Below are 17876 nucleotides of genomic sequence, written 5' to 3'. Positions count from 1 at the left end.
ACGTCACCTACTATCGCGTCAGAAACGCCCCTATCGTAACTGATTGGTTATACCTTCCCATAGTAGTCTCTGACTGGTTAGATTAGATGTCAATCAAACCCTCGGCCCGACACTCTGCAGGACCGTGAAGCAACGCCCACAACCAGCCACGCCTTGTGCTATTGGTGGACTCGTTTCGTGAATCCCTTCGCCATTGGTCCACAAAGCTGTCAATCAACGCCCCTCCTTCCCCCAACAAGCCAAGATAACAAGCAAAGTGAAGGAAAGCGGGGATGTTTCGGAGGCAAGAGACACTGCTGTGAATTGTTAAGCGAACCACTACGAACAGGACCGTCGCTAATTTGAGACCCTTATCGCATCTACAGATGTCGCAATTGAGCTGCATAGCCTTGGTTGTTTTGAAAGAATCGATGTCGTTGTCATTCAGGACCATGTGTTGAGAAAACCGAGGGGACAAAAAAAAAAAAAAAAAAGGAAGCGACAGTTGAAGAGGCTGCCTGGACCCGGAGGACGAAGCTGCTGCTATAGCTAGTAACTCAGAGCTGTGGTGCCAGGGAGGATATACACTCTCGCTGTGACAAACAAGACACGGAACAGAGGATAATCTCGGCCAAGGATAACCTCATCCACCTCCTGCCGTCGAGGATAAGATAAGTTAGTTGGCTCAGTGAGAAGACAACACCAGCCTTGGTCCACTACTGTCACCTCTAAAGCAGGAAAACAAAACAAGCCTTCCAGGTAATGATGTGATCTTTTTTTTTCTGCTAAGATTTAATAAGAAACAAACGTGTTTTACTGGGGGACTGGGTCCACTGGGAATTAAATCCACACAAACACCACCATTTTACGGTAAATAGCCACAGAGCTCTATTGTGTGTCTCTGTGCCCGGGGGATTGTGAACTATTTGAGGGAATATGGGAATTAAATGGGCTACGTGCTCATTTGGCGTGTCACTACATCTCACAAGAAGTAGCATTCATTAATAACAAGTGGCTTTAAAGTGTATTCACTCGAAATCACTCGGGTACACTTAAGTGGCACACAGAAAATTGAGTTACAATCACCTGCCAACTAATCCACCGTAAGATTGAATGTGCTTCAGAACGAAATATAGACAAATGTACACAACTGAAAATGACTTTAAATCTGCTAAGTGTAACTTAATAAAAATAAGTGTTCAGGAAGAGTACTGGCAATGGTTTCAATTAAGAAGCAAGTGGCAAGTCATCAGTGTTGTTGATGACATGGATATAAGGCATTTGTTGTGTTGGTGTTTCATTGTTCTTAGTTTTACTGGAATAAAACTTGTTATCAGCCGATGCAGATCCAAGAAGGTATCATTTTCTTGGTTGCACCTTCTTCCCATGATGCCTCTGCAAGCATTTAATCAAATTTGTGGTTTTGAAGTTTCCAGTGTCGCCGCCACCTTTCAAAACACTTGCACCGCTTGTGTTTCGTGGTTTTTGCTCCTTTTCTGCCTTGTGCTTAAAATAACTTCTCACGCGTGACGTGAAGACAGGTTGTTGACAGGTTTCACTCCTGTTCTGGCTACTGTCCTTCTCGGAAGCTTCTTGAGTCAATTTGACTATTTTTTAAAACAAGAGCCAGGTGAATAAAATTGAACCGAAATACGGATTCTCGACACATGCTGCCCGTCCGCCCCAGGGCTGTCACACACCGGGCCAACAGCCTGCCGTCTACTTGTGTTGGCCCATCCGTGAGCATCTGTGCCCCAAGTTGGGCCTGGTCCCACCGCTGATTCAGCACGTTGAATCAGGGGCAGATTGAGTTGATGATGATCTCTACGACTGGCAAAGACAAAGTCCAGACAGCACACGGAAGGCTGTTCGCAGTTTATATCTTTATCTAATCTAAACATCCCAATAAATACATTGTTTCACAAAGGTAGGATGTCTACAATTGTCTGGGGCAGTGTGTCACATCCAGCCCAAATTTGACCTGACCTGTATAACGCCATTTAAAGTCAGTTCTAAAAGTTTCCCTTTGTTTTAGTGCAAAGAAGTACAAGAACATTATGGAAATGTTTACATTTATCAACATATCCTTTTACAAAACATTTTATGAACAACCTGGAATTTCTTTACAAAAAAATAAAGTGCGATTTTATTGCTGTCTGTTATTTAGTTCTGGATGTTGTGCTCTCTCCCTTACTCTTACCAAAACAGTGGACAATTTAGGAAAAGCAGGTTGACTCTTGACTCTTTCTAGGGTGCAGAGAGACCTGGTTAGCATCATGTACAGCTATGCTAGAGTAGGACTGCAACTAACGACTATTTTGATAGTCGGCTAATCTATCCTACACCCATTCAGTGACTCTTATTTAGCCATCGGCTTTTAAATTCAGCTTGAGATATATTTAGGCATGTGCTAACCAACGATAAAGACAATAAAGATGACAACTTCATTCAGAAATATTCATTTATAAACTGTGCTGCTCATTAGGCTGCTACGAAAATAAGCGCAGAGACCCACAGAGTGTATACAGTAAACATTCAGTACATCAGATTTAGATTTTTATTTACATTATTGAGGCCATCTTGTGTAAAATCAAAATTTCCATTTGAGCTCATTTGAATCCGGTTACAATGCCTTAACAGTGCTCATAGTTCCTGGGATGCGGGATATATGTTGGAAATGCACTCCTTCCAGTAGGTTCTCAGTAGCTTGGGTCAATAGGCCTAAGTGTTTCCCAGGCTCAAGTCTCTCATACTGCTAGCATGAGGCGCTAGCAGCGGTAAGCATTGTGGTCACGGTTTAACATCAGTTAGAATTTGCGGTGACTTTGTCTCTCGCTCCGTCTCTCTCCTCTCGACCCGCTCACCTGGAAACCCAGTAGGTTAACTTGAACATCACTAATTGGCCAATGGAGCAGATTGACACCTGTCCATACCATTTACAACACAAGACTGTGGTGCGTTCAGGAACCATTTTGAACATAGGACATTTTGTATACCTAATGACTCTTCCCAAATACCAGTAGTCCTCTATGTAATTTCTGCATTTTGCACCCTGCAAATTCATGTGGGGGGCTTCATAAGATCCTCTGACAGGGCGGTTTTGGCCCGCAGGCCATAGGTTTGACACCCCTGATCTAGGGAGAGTTATTTCCTTTCATGCAGGTGCAGAATGTATATGTATATGTATGTATATGCGACATAATGTGACGCCACAGTCGACCTTAGTTGCCGATAATAGTTTGATGTTCATTTGATCTTTCCCATGTCACATCTCTCCGTTACTTTTGATTTGATTTATTTGTCAATTTCAAATGACGCCAGCTCTGTCAGAGCATAAGTGCAAAGAGTAGAAGAAGAAAAAAAGAAAAATTCAGGATAGCACAATAAATCCCGGAGGCTTATTTTCCACTGTGGTCCTTGGGGGGGAGGAGGGGGGAGGTCAGGACAGCAGATCTAACAAGGCTGGAATAACAGATACATTAATGAAAGACAGTCATACAGTGACACTCGACAAGGTTTCTCTGCATTAACAGTGAAGAAATGAATAAAAATAAGTAAAGAAGCATCATCAGATTAGATGTCCTGCTGTAAAAAAAAAAAAAAAAAAAACATCTTAAGTGCCAACTTGAAACCAATCAAGCTGCAAATGGTTTTAGGATTTTCCAGCCATCTATTCCATAAAGTTACTGCCACGTACGAAAAACTTTCCTTTCTCAAATTACTCTTGAACTTGGGGGGAACAAAATCAGTTGAACTGCCTCTAGTGGAGTGGTTATGAATATCCTTCACCTGGATGAAATCATTTTTTACTTGACGTCCTGTGCGGTGATTTTTGTCCAGACTTTGACCAGCAGTGAGTATTAGGTTGGCATATTCTTACTTGTAGGGTTGTAGAGACTGGAATCTAAGTTGCCAGCATGCCACAAAAAAGGTGCCAGAGAATTGTGGCTTTGGGAGAAAGTATGTGAGAAACTATGGTAACGTCTAGGAATGAAAATCCAGACCTTGATTTAACCAAGAATCTTTGGCACGGCTTCAGCTCGACACAGCTGTAGCATTAGGATTATATATACGGTATGTAAAAAAATGTTTGTGATACGAGGATGTAATTGCAACATTGAAATATTGCGTCATTGAAATCACGCGTCGTGCACCTTTTTATTGGAAATGCAGTTCACAACATGTAAACCCACATTCAAGTTGTTTCTGACGTGCTGCTGAAAGGAGTCACAGTTTGGGACTCCTCTACCGCCCTAATGGAAAAAATTGAGAATGACTTCAGAAGGGAGGCATTTTCACCGACCAGCTTATGTGCCCCCACAATAAGCCTTGCTGACATCTCCAGGGCTGGCTGGTGGCCTTTTAAAGCTCCTGAAAAATCCAGGAGGTAGCCTTAGGCCTTAAGCAGGGGTCCAGGTGCAAGGTGAAACAAGAAAGCCTTTTAGGTCGATGCTGAGTGATTGTGGAGCCTCGAGGCGGACGGACAACAACCACTCAACCAGGGTCAGTTTTCTTTTTAAAAATGACAGCAGCCTGGCTTTACATCCTTCTTTCCCACTAAAAGTCAGCAGTTTATAGAGAGAACGTCGGTCAGGGGCTCTGTGGTCTTTTCCTTGTGATCAATCTGCAGGGGATTCGTTGAGAAATTAGTGTCAGTTGTTTGTAAGAGCACACACACGCTCTTCTTTGACGAACGAATATCTGTCAGTTGTTTTGCATAACTCACTTCTGTTTTTACTGTTCTCGCCCTCTCGGTTGCAGCGTTTTGAGGATGAACCACTTGTCCATCAGCGAGCTATGTTGCCTGTTCTGCTGTCCGCCGTGCCCCAGCAAGATCGCCTCCAAGCTGGCCTTCCTGCCCCCCGAGCCGACCTACAGCCTCATGTGCGACGAGAGCGGCAGCCGGTGGACGCTGCATCTCTCCGAGCGCGCCGACTGGCAGTACACGGCCCGCGAGAAGGAAGCCATCGAGTGCTTCATGACCCGCACCTCGAGAGGGAACCGCATCGCCTGCATGTTCGTCCGCTGCTCGCCCAACGCCCGCTACACTCTGCTGTTCTCCCACGGGAACGCCGTGGACCTGGGCCAGATGAGCAGCTTCTACATTGGCCTGGGCTCACGCATCAACTGCAACGTCTTCTCGTACGACTACTCGGGTTACGGGGCCAGTTCGGGGAAGCCCTCGGAGAAGAACCTGTATGCTGACGTCGACGCCGCCTGGCATGCGCTGCGATCACGGTAAGGAGAGATGCTGATAATGGATGTGTGAGCGTATGGATAAAGTAATCGATTAGAACCGATCGATACAGTGATATTTGGATAGGGTGCAGATCATATAATTCGTCTGTTAAGGAGTGGAAACGGCACAAGAGACGACTGATGAGACTGAGACTTATGAGCATACACTATAATGAACCATTGGATAGTGACTCAGTACGTAGATGAACAGATGAAGAGACTGCAGTAAACTGTGTCACAAACCAGATCTCAGGGGGAAGGAGAAGTGACAAAGTGATATGAATATGGAGGCAAAAATAGTCAAACCCTCCCCACGCAGCACAGGATACGAACTCTACCCTCAATACTGTACTGCAAGTCGTAAATTAAACTGTCGGCTGTGTAAACACCGAGGAAATAGTCATATTAATAGCGACTCCCTGCTCATGTTTTGGCTTACTGCCTTTTTAATGCTGGTGAGAAATAATACTGTCAATAGCAACAACGACAAAATGTCTCGGCTTTGTTACTCCGCGAATGTCAATTATGCCCGATTGTGCTAAATGGAATGGGCATCGCTGTGATAAAAGCAGAAAGGGAAAACAGCTGGTGTAGATGGAAATGGGAAATGTGAGATATGAGGGGGAATCACAGAAACTGAGCGTGAAGATGGAGAGCACTGAAGGAGCCGGGTTGGACTCGACTGTGATTAAAAACCATGGGTGGAGATGACGAGGAATGGTTTAGTAGGGATGACAAGATGTTCCTGTGGGCGATGATGAAGAGCGTGGTCTGTGTGATTAGACTGGTCTGCCTCATGTAGGCGTGCGTAGGCTCTTTTTTGCTCTGCAGGCTATGAATAAACTTATGTATTATTTTATTCATTTATTAAGCGTCTATTGATTATTGATTGGTTTAATTCTTATATGCTAACAAAAATAGGCCGACAAATCCCTTTAAAAGTGTGCACAGTATCTCCTCTTTTAACATTTTCTCCCTGTGCTGAACAAAACATCCACTTAATGATGTTTACTGCTGTTCTGAACGCTTGTCGACCATATAGAGCTGTATCTGTACCTTCTATACGGTCTGTGCTCAGCTTCAGTCTCAACAATGAGGCCTTTCTACATGTAAGCGGGGTCTATTAGTAAACTTATACAACCTCACGTCCCCCACTTCCTTCCGTCCGCGTTAAGGACGTCTGCTTATTGTCTTCGACCCTCTCGTCATCTCCTCCTTTTGTCCTGCGTAACACCGTAGATGCCAGGCTGCATCTGTCGGGGATGGTTTGCGAGGAGAGTCCGTGTTCCAGCCCCACAAACGGCGCGGAACGCGGGTGACTCAATAAATAACTTATTGAGTCATCCGTGTTCCAGTGGACAGACAATTAATTGGCAACTCCTACAGCTGATTAATTAAAAAGGCAAATAAATCCTGGTTGCAGCTCCGTGCGTAACACACGAGATAAGTGCTCATGGTGCATAAACAATAAAGCTCACGTCCACACGCACCTGTTCTGGGAGAACAGGATCTGAAGGAGGTGGAGTGTGCAGTGCTGGTGTGTGTGCGCGCTCTTGTTTTTATTAGGTTGTGTGGGCCAGTTTTAATGGAATACTAATGCCGTGGAGACGTTCGAGGGTTTAACATTGTTAAGGCCTTAGATTACAGTTAGATCAGGGTATGAGGCTGAGGAATGCATTATGTGAATGGGACCTCTTCACAAAGATAAACACAAGTTTCTATCATATAATTTGTCCATCATGTTTGAGGGTGACGGGAAAATAAAAGTTCATCCAGCCTGTGTTTGTATACTTCCTGCTGGAGGACAGACAAATTATTAAGAGAGCAGATGGGAGCTGGAAGGGAAGAGCCACAGCTAAGTACATCAGCTCAAAGGGAACAATCGCCCGTGTCCCTGCTGATGTGTGTGTGTCTGTCCTCAGGTTAAAGGGCTGGTCCAGCGCAGGTGAATAATGAATGCTGATGAATGACTTTTTGAACTAAATGAAAGCCGCTGACTTTAGCCGTAAATCTCTCCCTGCAATTTCGCAGAATAGAACGACTGGGCTTCTGTAAATAAGGAGCTTGACGCAAGGAAACAGACGAGTTAAACAGGAAACCTGATGATAAATGTTCTTCACACAAGAAGAACCTGCTATTCTGGTGGTCTGTGTGTGTGCAGTCGGGTCCAGTCTCTTGGTTTAGTTTTGAAGCCTTTTTTTTTGATTGAGGAAGCTACAGCAACACTGTCGGTTTTGATCTTTCTTCGATTCTTTTTACCACGGCGCCGCACAAAAGACACAAGGCTCCTTTTGTCCTCCTTGTGTTTTTTTTTTTTCCAGCTTTTAGGAATCCTCTGCTCCGTTACATAGTCGTGACCACTTCAGAAATTATCCTTGAAATTTTTGTTTCATGTGAGCAGAACAAATGATTTCTGGTCATGTGCCTGTGATAGAGTAGTGTTAACGGCGAACATGAAGACAGATGCAAATCCTTTCTGTGGCCTATTTTTTCCATGCAAGCTCGGTTATAAAGTTAAGGTGAACATTTGCATGTCGTGACCTCTTCGCTGTAGAGACGCAGTTGTTTTTTTACCAGTAACTGTAATAATATGTGGACGAACTCATCAAAATACAAAACGATTAACTTTGAGGAACGAGGAAATAGTCTGAAGCCTCAGCGTGTGTGTTTACTGTACAGTGTGTCCCATGCTCTGGAGTCACATGGTTACTAGTCTCGTACTCCCACAGTTACACGACTGAATGCTTGTTCTTTCCGTCTGTGTTCACACAATTATAATAACCCCGTCTCAGTAACCTACAGCTTTACACACTACCTAATAAAGGGTCTCTGTAGATTACGCGCCAGTATAGAAACAGGTCGTGAGATTAGCATTCTGCATTTGTGGTCAGTGTCTCGTGCATATAAATGATGTGACAGGAACCACAGTCGTTTAAACTGTGCTACAGTGTTTTCTCACTTGAACTTTAGTAATGAAGCCTGAACGAGGCTTGATCTTAGAACAGTGTGCTAAGAGAGAAGTCTAATGACCCATTTACCTCTGTCATTCACATATAATCTCTACCTGACCTATCTGTTTTTTTTACATTTATACCTGGTAATAAAGTGCATGCTTGGTATCTCAGGTCTCAATATGGCAGTCATCGAGGAGGGCGCGGCTGACGTGTCAACAAACATTTTGTATCCTAGGTTACAAGACGTAATGCTCTTGTATGGCATTTAACGTTATTGCTACTAGCCAGGCCTTCTTGAGTTAGCAACAAGAGTGAACTGACATTTCTTATTATGACTATGGGCCTCGTGATAATTGCGTGTTTACAGCATTGCGGTGTCGCAGTTCCTGTCTGAGAACCATTTTGTCTGACTTATCGTATTCCTGATAATGAAGTACGTTAACATATGGATTCACCAGTTAACGTGTCCAGACACGGATCACTTGTTAATGTCTAGCGTTGGGGCCGTGACGCGCCTCCCCTCATTGTTGAATCAGTGGTGGAATCAGATCTCCGTGACTGTCTGTCTGACGGAAGTAAACAAAACAATAAAGTTTAAAGAGCGCACAGATGGCTCGTTGTTTCATCTTCATCTGAACATTCAAACATTATATACAAATGATGTCTGAACAACAAGACGATCTCGAGCGAATAAACTGTAGATGGACGGAGCTGCATGATTCACTAGAGGACGTCTCTGTAAGTTCGCCTGCAGTTCTTTCGAGTTACGTTCCACAAAGAACCTGCGATAGACGAAATCTGGGAAGTAGTCAGCTTTATTTTTCTTTTGTTGTTGTTATCCCGCGTGTTTCTTATTATGTTTAATTATTTTTATTTTTCATCTTCCTCCCTTTTTTCGTCCCTTAACTGACGAGTTATATATCAAAACGTGCGGTTTGATCGGGATCGGAGTGCTATTACTTTTCTTTTCGAAATACGATTTTTTCTTGATGTAAGTCCCATTCGTTTTCAATGGGAAAATGAAAAAAACACAGTTTTTTAAAGGTCTACTGCTCAGGCATACTATCACCTAGAGACTTCATTTAAACTTTAAAATGTACGCACGAGCCTTGTGTATTGGTGTATTAATCTGTGTTTTAATAGAACACAATACACTGTAAAATGCACTGTTAAAAAAGGGTTCACTGTATATGAACTTAATAAAAACACTTCTTCTTTCAGTCATTCACTGCAGCTATGACATCTTCCACATACAGAATAAAAGGATGGTGGCGTGTGTCCACTTTTGTACGCAGACGACGTTTTAGTGTTGAAGCTTTGCGTGAATAAGTCCTCTGGTATCTTATATAATTGTTCCTTTAGACCGTGTTAGTGTCTGATTGTTTGAGGGCTGTGCCAGATTCGTAATTGACTGCCTGCGTGATTGAAAGAGAGTACAACTCAGCCTATTGACCCCGCTCAACATGAATCAACTAGATTGTGTTTATCACATCAAAAGGCCCGTCTCCATGGCCTCACATTAGCCGGCTGCCTACATCTACAGCCCCGTGGACGTCTCTCATGTTGCATCAGATACTCAGCCCGAAGAAGAAAGCGCCTCTCGTGTCACTATCTCTCTCGCAGCTTGTTTTTTCTGCTTTTGTTTAGCTTTCTTCTCCTGCATCCTGCAAATTCCCCTTGCGCGTCGACAGGCTTGTGTAGGCTGCTTTCACTTTTACTCCAGTCATACGACCGAGAGCAACCACCTGTCACTTCGCTGACGGTCACGGACACCAGCGCACACTGTGTCCTTTTGTTCAGCTGTTCACCGTGGCTGAGGCACTCCCTTCACCTGAGCAGGGAGTGGATCGGATGATGCAGCGATTGTGTGCGTCAGCGGCACCCGCACGCCCTCCACTAAGGATTGCACACATTGGAAGAGCGTGCCAAGTTCACTGCTAGTTGTAACACTTCAGAAGAAATCAAGGTTGAGCAAAAGCAGTGCAGTTTATTGCGTAAAGAGTGGCCAAGCTGACGAAAGCCGCCAATCCACTTCATCTCTTTGACCCTGTGTGTGTGTGTCTGTGTGTGTGTGTGTGTGTGCTTTCCAATACAAAATGGCACTGTATCGTTTTCTTTTTCCCTCAGAGGTGGAGGCGTGCCAGCAGTCAATCCTGCTAGTCTAATATTGAGTGGTAGCTTAGCAACCGATCTGCAACGAGGCCTTCCCACACTGTGGCCAATAAAAACAAACCGGGGGGAAAACGCACTTCCTGGTCAATTGCCTTATTGATCCAAATCAAGATGATCTCCGTCTTCTCTGACATAGAGTAGTGGAGGGGGTTGGATACTCCAACATGGAAGTTCAGGCTGTGGAATATGATTGTTTAGCCTTCCTTTCAGCGGTGGCTTGGCTCAATAATCATTACATCCTGATATTCACTTTACAGAGTACATATTTCAACATGCACTATAGGAGGCGACTATTCAACGGAGTGTTTCCGAGGGAAATAACGGATCATTGAACATCTCGGGGAAGGAATCCTCCCGCTGTAAGTGCAGATGGCACTCTAATCTGTTAAAAACGCCTGTACATATGTTCAGGAAGCCCTGAGCATATTTAGTAGTCATAGCGACTGCTGTGGTATGAGAGCATTTTTTGGTCTTCGGGGAGCAAGAGGTGGGCAGCCGAGAGGGAGCGTCGGACACAATGGGGGAACGAGGGAGGATGTGATGCATAATGGATCAGATTTGTGTCAGGAGACTAAATTGATGAAGGTCTAGGGGGAGGGAGGGGGAGGGGAGGAGGGGTGTGACCGAGGAGCAAGGCTGGCTTCACCCTGTTGAGGTCTATTCAAGCTGAAATGCAATGGAGTAAATTGCAGGCTGCCGTCGACTGGCCCGAGGGGGGCTGCATCTTACGTGGAGCCGGGTCGGTCAGAGCCTGACGTGGTGACGTTTGAACACAAACGCAGCTGCAGCTCTGCGCCCAGTCATTTCCCCGCTTCCCTGTGCGCAGCAGCCGTCCATCTATCGGTGCCAACGTAGCAGGATGAACGTTTAAAGTGACCTTGCAAGTGGAAGGTCACAGATTCAAACCTTGAATTATTCATTGTGTGTCCTCGAGTGAAGGACTCCCTCACACTCACTCCCATTGTAACAACGCTGGTTATTAATGTGAAGATGTAAAGTGTGAAAGTTTGTGAACGGCTCTGGTTTATAACGGTCGTCCCTCTTCTCCCTCTTTATTCACATTGTAGAAACTTTACATTGTTGTGTCGTTTACTGGCCTGGTGTTAGTGGCCTGATACGGCAAAGAGCATACATATGTGTAAACACAAGGAGATAAGCATAGATAAACATTGGATAAGGTTTTATTTGACAGCCACACTAATAAAAAAAAAAATGTTCCATCATGGTAAACTGTGACCTGCAGTGACGTGGAGCTATGATTAATGTTTGTCTGCTCAGCAAATACTGGAGTCGTGTGGGGGAGAGACTCGCCGCAGAATATTAAACAATTACAGGCGAAGGAGGTCGACTTTGAGATCGCCTCACGTCGCCTGCGTCTGGACCAAAAAATTGCACTTGAACACACCATGAATGCTACAGCCAGCTGGCACATAGGCTCCGCCGCCGCATGAGGGGAAGTGGCTCGTTTGGAAAACCAGAAAATTTAGGAAGGGCCACAAACTGGGTTGAGAGCCGTCCTCTCCCGAATGATGACGATCAGCAGGTCTACAGCTTATTCATTCGAGACACACGCCTGTATTTGAATGTTCAAATAAGATATAGATGTAAAGTGAGAAAGGCCTTCTGTGTGCCCTTTGAACCTCGTCACTTTGTTTGACTCCGTCCGTCTCATTAGCTTTTGTGCTCGTGCCTGGTTGTCTAAGCTGAACGGTCGAGGTTTTGCCTCTGATGTAACTCGCCTCCACGTCTCTCCTGGATATTTTCTTAATAGGAGTGGCAACTGCCTCTCAGATCTATGTTTGACTTCCTCGGACGCAACCTCTGTTATTACCTTCCTCTCGACACAGCTGTTCATGAGCTTAACTTAACGATTCTATGTCAGTTTCCTTCCAGTTGTTACTTTTAGTTAACGCTGAATCAGATAAAAGTCCGACTCTTAAATGTTTTCTCTCCATCAGGACAGTGGGTCAGCGTTGAGTTGAATTTTTTGCCCTCGGTGATGATAACATTGTTTTCTTGTGATCAAAACCTTGATACCCCGGGTGAGATTCTGAGGAAAAAAAAAAAACTTCCAAAAGCTTTTTCCACTTTTACGTCTTTTTATTTTCAGATGAAAATTATGTAATGGCATCAAACAGGATGGACAGTGGACGCATGGTGCCATTTATTTGCGAATAGGGAGGCAGCTCTTTAGAACCAGTCGCACCAGGAGGGCAGAGTCATTTTTGTAGTATTTGTAAACAAGCTTGATGTCGGGTTCTCCTCCTTAAAACGGATATTCGATTATGTAATGGACACTGATCAGCCACAACATTAAAACCACTGACGGGAGAGGTTGACCATCTTGTGACGACTCTGCTGGGAAACCTTTTGGACCTGGCATTCATTCATGTGGATGTTAGTAAAGCCTCTTCCACATCGATGTGAAAGCTGCTTAAACATGTGTCAGACCAGCCCTCCCCACCCCACCCCATAGCAGTGACCCTCCTTTATGGCAGCACGTTATATTATATCCAGCCAGGAATGAGTTAAAAGTCCTGTAGTGTCCAGAGGTAACATCTTCTAGTGCCAGTGTTTTCACCCCTATTTATACTGCGTGAAGACCAGCTGACACACTAACAGTAAACAGTTTCTGTATTCCTGCTAATGGCTGTCTGGAAGCTAGACTGTGTGTGTGTGTTTGTACAGTTTCAAGTTTCGTCTGAAGTGCCTGCACTCAAGTCTTTATCCGACGAGCCCGCATCGAAGTTTGTTTCTTAGCAAAGGCTGTAAATACACAGCAGAACACTTTAAATGTGCCAGACTTTGCGCGTTCATCAAGGCAACGTTGAGCCCGTAATGTTAGACTTGCTAATTTTAATAATAGAGTAGAGCAGAGATTTTGTCAGAGCGGCCGGGCCTGATATCTCCGCTTTATCCGGCGGCAGCGCAGCGGCAGAGACAGTGATGCAGTGTTCTCACAGTAGGTCTCAGGTCGTCAGCTGACTGCTGCTGGAGTGGGTCACGTTCTCCGTAATCAGCTGTGGAATGTCTTCTTTCCCTCTCGGCCTGTTTCTCCCTCAACCTCAAACCAGCGTCGGTGTCTCTCTTTTGCTCCATTTCCTGTCTCTCTCGCTCTCGTTCCCCCTCCCCTCTGAGTCACAGGACTACAGCGGCGTTCGTCTCCGCTCTGCTGCCTCCATGAGCAGGAGAAAGCCGGATTCAGTGAACCACGGCTGTGTCACATCTGAGCGCCTGTTTCAGGGGGGGCCCTGTAATCACTAAGTCACTGATAACAGAGTTTAGTAAGTCTCAGTTAGCGTGCACAGGTGCGTGTTTGCCTATGGAGCAGCATGGGGGGGAAACGAGAGAGCGATGGGAGACTAATTGGCAGCGAGAGCGTAAAAAGCACTTGAAGAAAATTAGCTTTAATGCTAACTAGTGGATTCCAACGCTAAACATTTTCCATTTTGCCAGCGAAGCTGCTTTTCATAATTGGCTAAAGGCCTAACTGGAGGCCTGCCAGCGTTTGGTTGACCGTGCAGAATTTATTTACACATGTCCAGCTGCTTGGTGTGTCAATAACCCATTTCTGTATTGTGTCCCTCTCGTAGGTATGGCATTCGCCCGGAGAACGTGATCGTGTACGGTCAGAGCATCGGCACGGTGCCCTCCGTGGACCTGGCTTCTCGCTACGAAAGCGCTGCGGTCGTCCTCCATTCCCCGCTCACCTCTGGCATGAGAGTGGCCTTCCCCGACACCAAGAAGACCTACTGCTTCGATGCTTTCCCAAAGTGAGTAGAGGGCACTTTGCCTGCGCAGATGGCAGGCTAAATGTATCAGGAACTGAAAGGTACACAGCTGTCATTGTGCAGTTTAAATAAAAGAGCGCATATAATGGATGACTTGAGTTCACATCTGGAAAAATACAAATAAAACTTCTACAAATGTGGAATTGATGGAGGCAAATAAATTAAGAAGTGTATGAAAAGATTTCAAATAGCTCCCTCTGGTGGTCAGTCTTATTATCAGTCAAATTAACATCTTATTTTTCTTTTCCTTTATTTTTATTTTTTTGTTTTTCTCTCCTTAGCATTGACAAGATTTCCAAGGTAACGTCACCAGTACTTGTGATCCACGGCACCGAGGACGAGGTCATCGACTTCTCCCACGGCCTCGCGCTGTACGAGCGCTGCCAGCGCCCCGTGGAGCCACTCTGGGTGGAGGGGGCCGGACACAACGACGTGGAGCTCTACGGACAGTACCTGGAGAGGCTCAAACAGTTTGTCGCGCATGAGCTGGTCAACTTGTAGAGGAGCTGGAAATGAGGGCGGAGAGGGAAAAAGAGAAGAAAGCAGGAGGGGCCGAACGACGGACACAACCTCACCGTCGTTTTTTTCTGTGTGTGTGTGAAGTAATGCAGGTAGAAGTGGTGTCCGTCTGTGTAGTGCTGACTTTATAGTGGCTGACTTCTCACGATGGAGCACCTCTCTCCCTCGGAGCCGCCCTTACCTTCCACTCCACACGCTGCAGCTGTGAACTTAGAAGTACCCATCGTTTTTTTTTTGTTTGTTTTGTTTTTTTTTTTTTAAAAAAGATTTATTTTATCATGTTGAAATTTGCACATTGCGTGTGAACGAAAGAGGACACGTCAACATACCATGTGTACATGCGATGTATGTGTGAATGTGTGCGCGCGTCACATTTTTGCTGCCTTTTTGAGAATGACGGTTTTTTTTTTGTTTGTTGTTTTTTTTTAACCTCAAGTTCAGCTCTTGATCACTTTGAGGTCTTGACAAACAGCCTTTCTATATGAACTAGTCTGGACCAGTTGAACGCTGCCTGACTCTGAAGTCACGTCTGGTCCTACACACTGCAGTCACCATGATTATTATTAATTTTTTTTTTTTTTGGAGTACTGTTTATTATTATATTTTTTACGTATTCTATATAATATTTGCACGTATCACCTGTCAATGAAGAACTGTACAAGAGAAACTGACATATTACCTAGCTGTGCCAGTGTTGCCAAACATTTAGTAGAGAACTATTTAGTACAGAGACTGTAAAAGTGTACTTTTACGAATCTACAGACATCTCTAAAGCTGTGCTAGCTGTATTAAGTCCTCCACCTCTCTGTAATGTGGTACAGTTTGAAGTTGCAGTCTGAATGTGGCTTCGCTTGCAGCAGCTTTCTGTGTGTAGCCACCGAAGAGGACGAGGCCGTAGGTTGTTGACCAATAACGTGTGAGTTATTTCCTCGCACCGTCTTCTGAAAACATTTCCACTGCTCTAACTTGAAGTGTTGTTGTCGTAAGACCAGTATCGCTCCGGTGCAGTTGCAGAACTTGGTGTTCTCAGAAAGATTAAGTGCTTCTATCAACAAAACATCTGACCCCTTCTGAAGTATTCACGTAGATACTAACGATCATGAGGCCAAGTGGCTCTGGAGACATCGAGTTAAATAATGTAAGGAGTAGTTACAACAGATGTACCTGGATCAGATTATTCTATATTTTTGTTTTTATGTATCTTTTTTTTTTTTTTTAATGCTAAAAATGTAACAAGTGTGACAGCAGCGAACAGCCAACGCTGTGATCACTTATTGAACCACTAATGCCAAACAGGATGAGCGGTGAACTTGATGACCGCAGCTGGTGTCCATTCATTTTCAGTTCAGTAAATTTAGTTTAATTAATAAATAAATAAATAAATAAATGATAAGCCATTCAAGCATTTACACGACTCACAACACCTGTCCTGGGTCAGGGTGTGAGCAGCTCACGCGTTTAAGGCCTTGATCGTGGACAGAATGTTTCATGTCCTTACGTTATCTTCCTGTCTGCACGACGTTTCTGAACCCACTGTTCTCTGTTAATTTGCCCTTTCAATGCTGAGTGGGCCACTGGCGACTCCATTAGCTGTTGTCGCAGCCCTGAAACGCAAATGTCAAAGTGCTACTGCATGGCTGTCTTCTCTGTCTGTCTTTGGCCTGTACAACAAACACAGAACTACAGAAGGAATCTCAATAAATCGTTTTGTTTTTTTTTTTGTTTTTTTTTTCTTATGGGTATTTTTTCCATTTATACCTGTGCTGTTCTTTAGCCTGAAGAAAACGTCACAATTAACCAATAAACCAATGGGTGCTACTGTGAACCTTCAGGTGTGGTTGGCCACAGGTGGAGAGGAATAATTTAGTGGTTGGAGTTTTTGACCAAGATTTACATCGGGATCAACAACCGTTGTTATTTTTCACAACTCATTTGTCTCATTCTTTATTTTTACTTTGTAAATAATATTTGTACTGGACATGTTTATACTTTTCTTTCTCAAGCATTTTGTCATCTATTGACTGTGGTCCTCCTTCTCTAACTCTTGATGTGACAACGATTCAACCACGTTGGGCCGTCTTTCTGACCTGACAGACGTCCTCTGTGCTGGTCATCTTCGACAAGGGTCATCTCTGACTTGACTAGATTAATTTTGTACAGCTTATTTTAGAACAGAAGGAACTTCTGTGTGTTAACATTATAATAGTAATTCTAACATGGATAGAGAAAATAAAATGGTATTTGAGAAACGATCTTTGTGACTGGGATTTTGACTTTTTTTTGAAGGAAAGCTTTTTGTATAAGAAATAAATGAAAACAGACTGGAGTTTAATTTTGTAAATCGAGTCTGGGACTCATTTACATGACGTGAAATTATAAGATCCCACCGGGGATGGGCTCGTAATCAACCCTCTGTGCAGTGTAATGAAATTCAAACAAAAGCCTTTCATCAAATATCGTCGTTGGTCAGAGGTGGGTAACGTTTAAAGGGTTTATCTGGTATAATAATACTGCGTTGTCTGTTATTAAAAGATACAGTAGAGATTACTTTGTTCTGCACAGTGTGTTCTTTAGTCCCTAAGGCGCACAGCTGGGTCCTTTGCCCAGGTCGAATTGAGGATATAATATTTCAAAGCAGACTTAACAGAAAGGAAAACATGCAAACTTGATAAAAACGAGGGGTCAAAGAGTCAAGAAGGAAGATTAGAGGAGAGGGGAATGTCACCAGGATATCCCCCTACTCATCGGATAAAGTAGTTGTTTGTTATAATATCAAAGTTTTAATATTTTATCATCGATAATTTTGAAACCTAAATCTCTTTCCCTCTGTCTTCGAGCCAGCAGGCGGCGCTGTGTCTCAGGTTTTAACAGAGCCGTATGTTTTTTACTCTCGGCTCTGGGTTTAAGCCCCTCCTCCCGTAATAATTAGCGCTCCCGTGACCCCTTCAGGGACTGCTCGGAGACACGTTCATTTCTCAAGTCTTCAGGAAGAAATTTGTATCACGTTGAAATGGTTTAGGTTGGACATAGAGTGGTAGCTTGACAGTATACAGTATTGAAGGAATGCTATTCCTGTCTGCCTCTGCAGCAGGGCAAAACAAATATAATTCAATACTACCACTACCACAGTACTACACTGTTTTTCCCAAGATGTTTTGAGTTATGTAGTCTCTTCAGTTTATGATTTGATTAGGTCAGGATTGAGACGGTACTAACTCCTCAT

At 44.1% G+C, this 17876-nt stretch overlaps 1 protein-coding gene across 1 annotated transcript; it reads left to right on the top strand.

The window, feature by feature from the left end:
- Positions 1-236: 236 nt before the first annotated feature.
- Positions 237-16905, top strand: abhd17b (abhydrolase domain containing 17B, depalmitoylase). Its single transcript, XM_047592340.1, has 4 exons — positions 237-738; positions 4741-5217; positions 13937-14116; positions 14416-16905. Exons 2-4 carry the CDS (start codon positions 4751-4753, stop codon positions 14633-14635), a joined length of 867 nt encoding a protein of 288 aa, XP_047448296.1. The 5' UTR covers positions 237-738; positions 4741-4750; the 3' UTR covers positions 14636-16905.
- Positions 16906-17876: the final 971 nt, after the last annotated feature.

This window comes from Mugil cephalus, chromosome 8, assembly GCF_022458985.1.
Source record: "Mugil cephalus isolate CIBA_MC_2020 chromosome 8, CIBA_Mcephalus_1.1, whole genome shotgun sequence".
Lineage (NCBI taxonomy): Eukaryota > Metazoa > Chordata > Actinopteri > Mugiliformes > Mugilidae > Mugil > Mugil cephalus.
The sequence above is the reverse complement of the archived record's forward strand: the minus strand, read 5'-3'. Positions and strand labels throughout refer to the sequence as shown.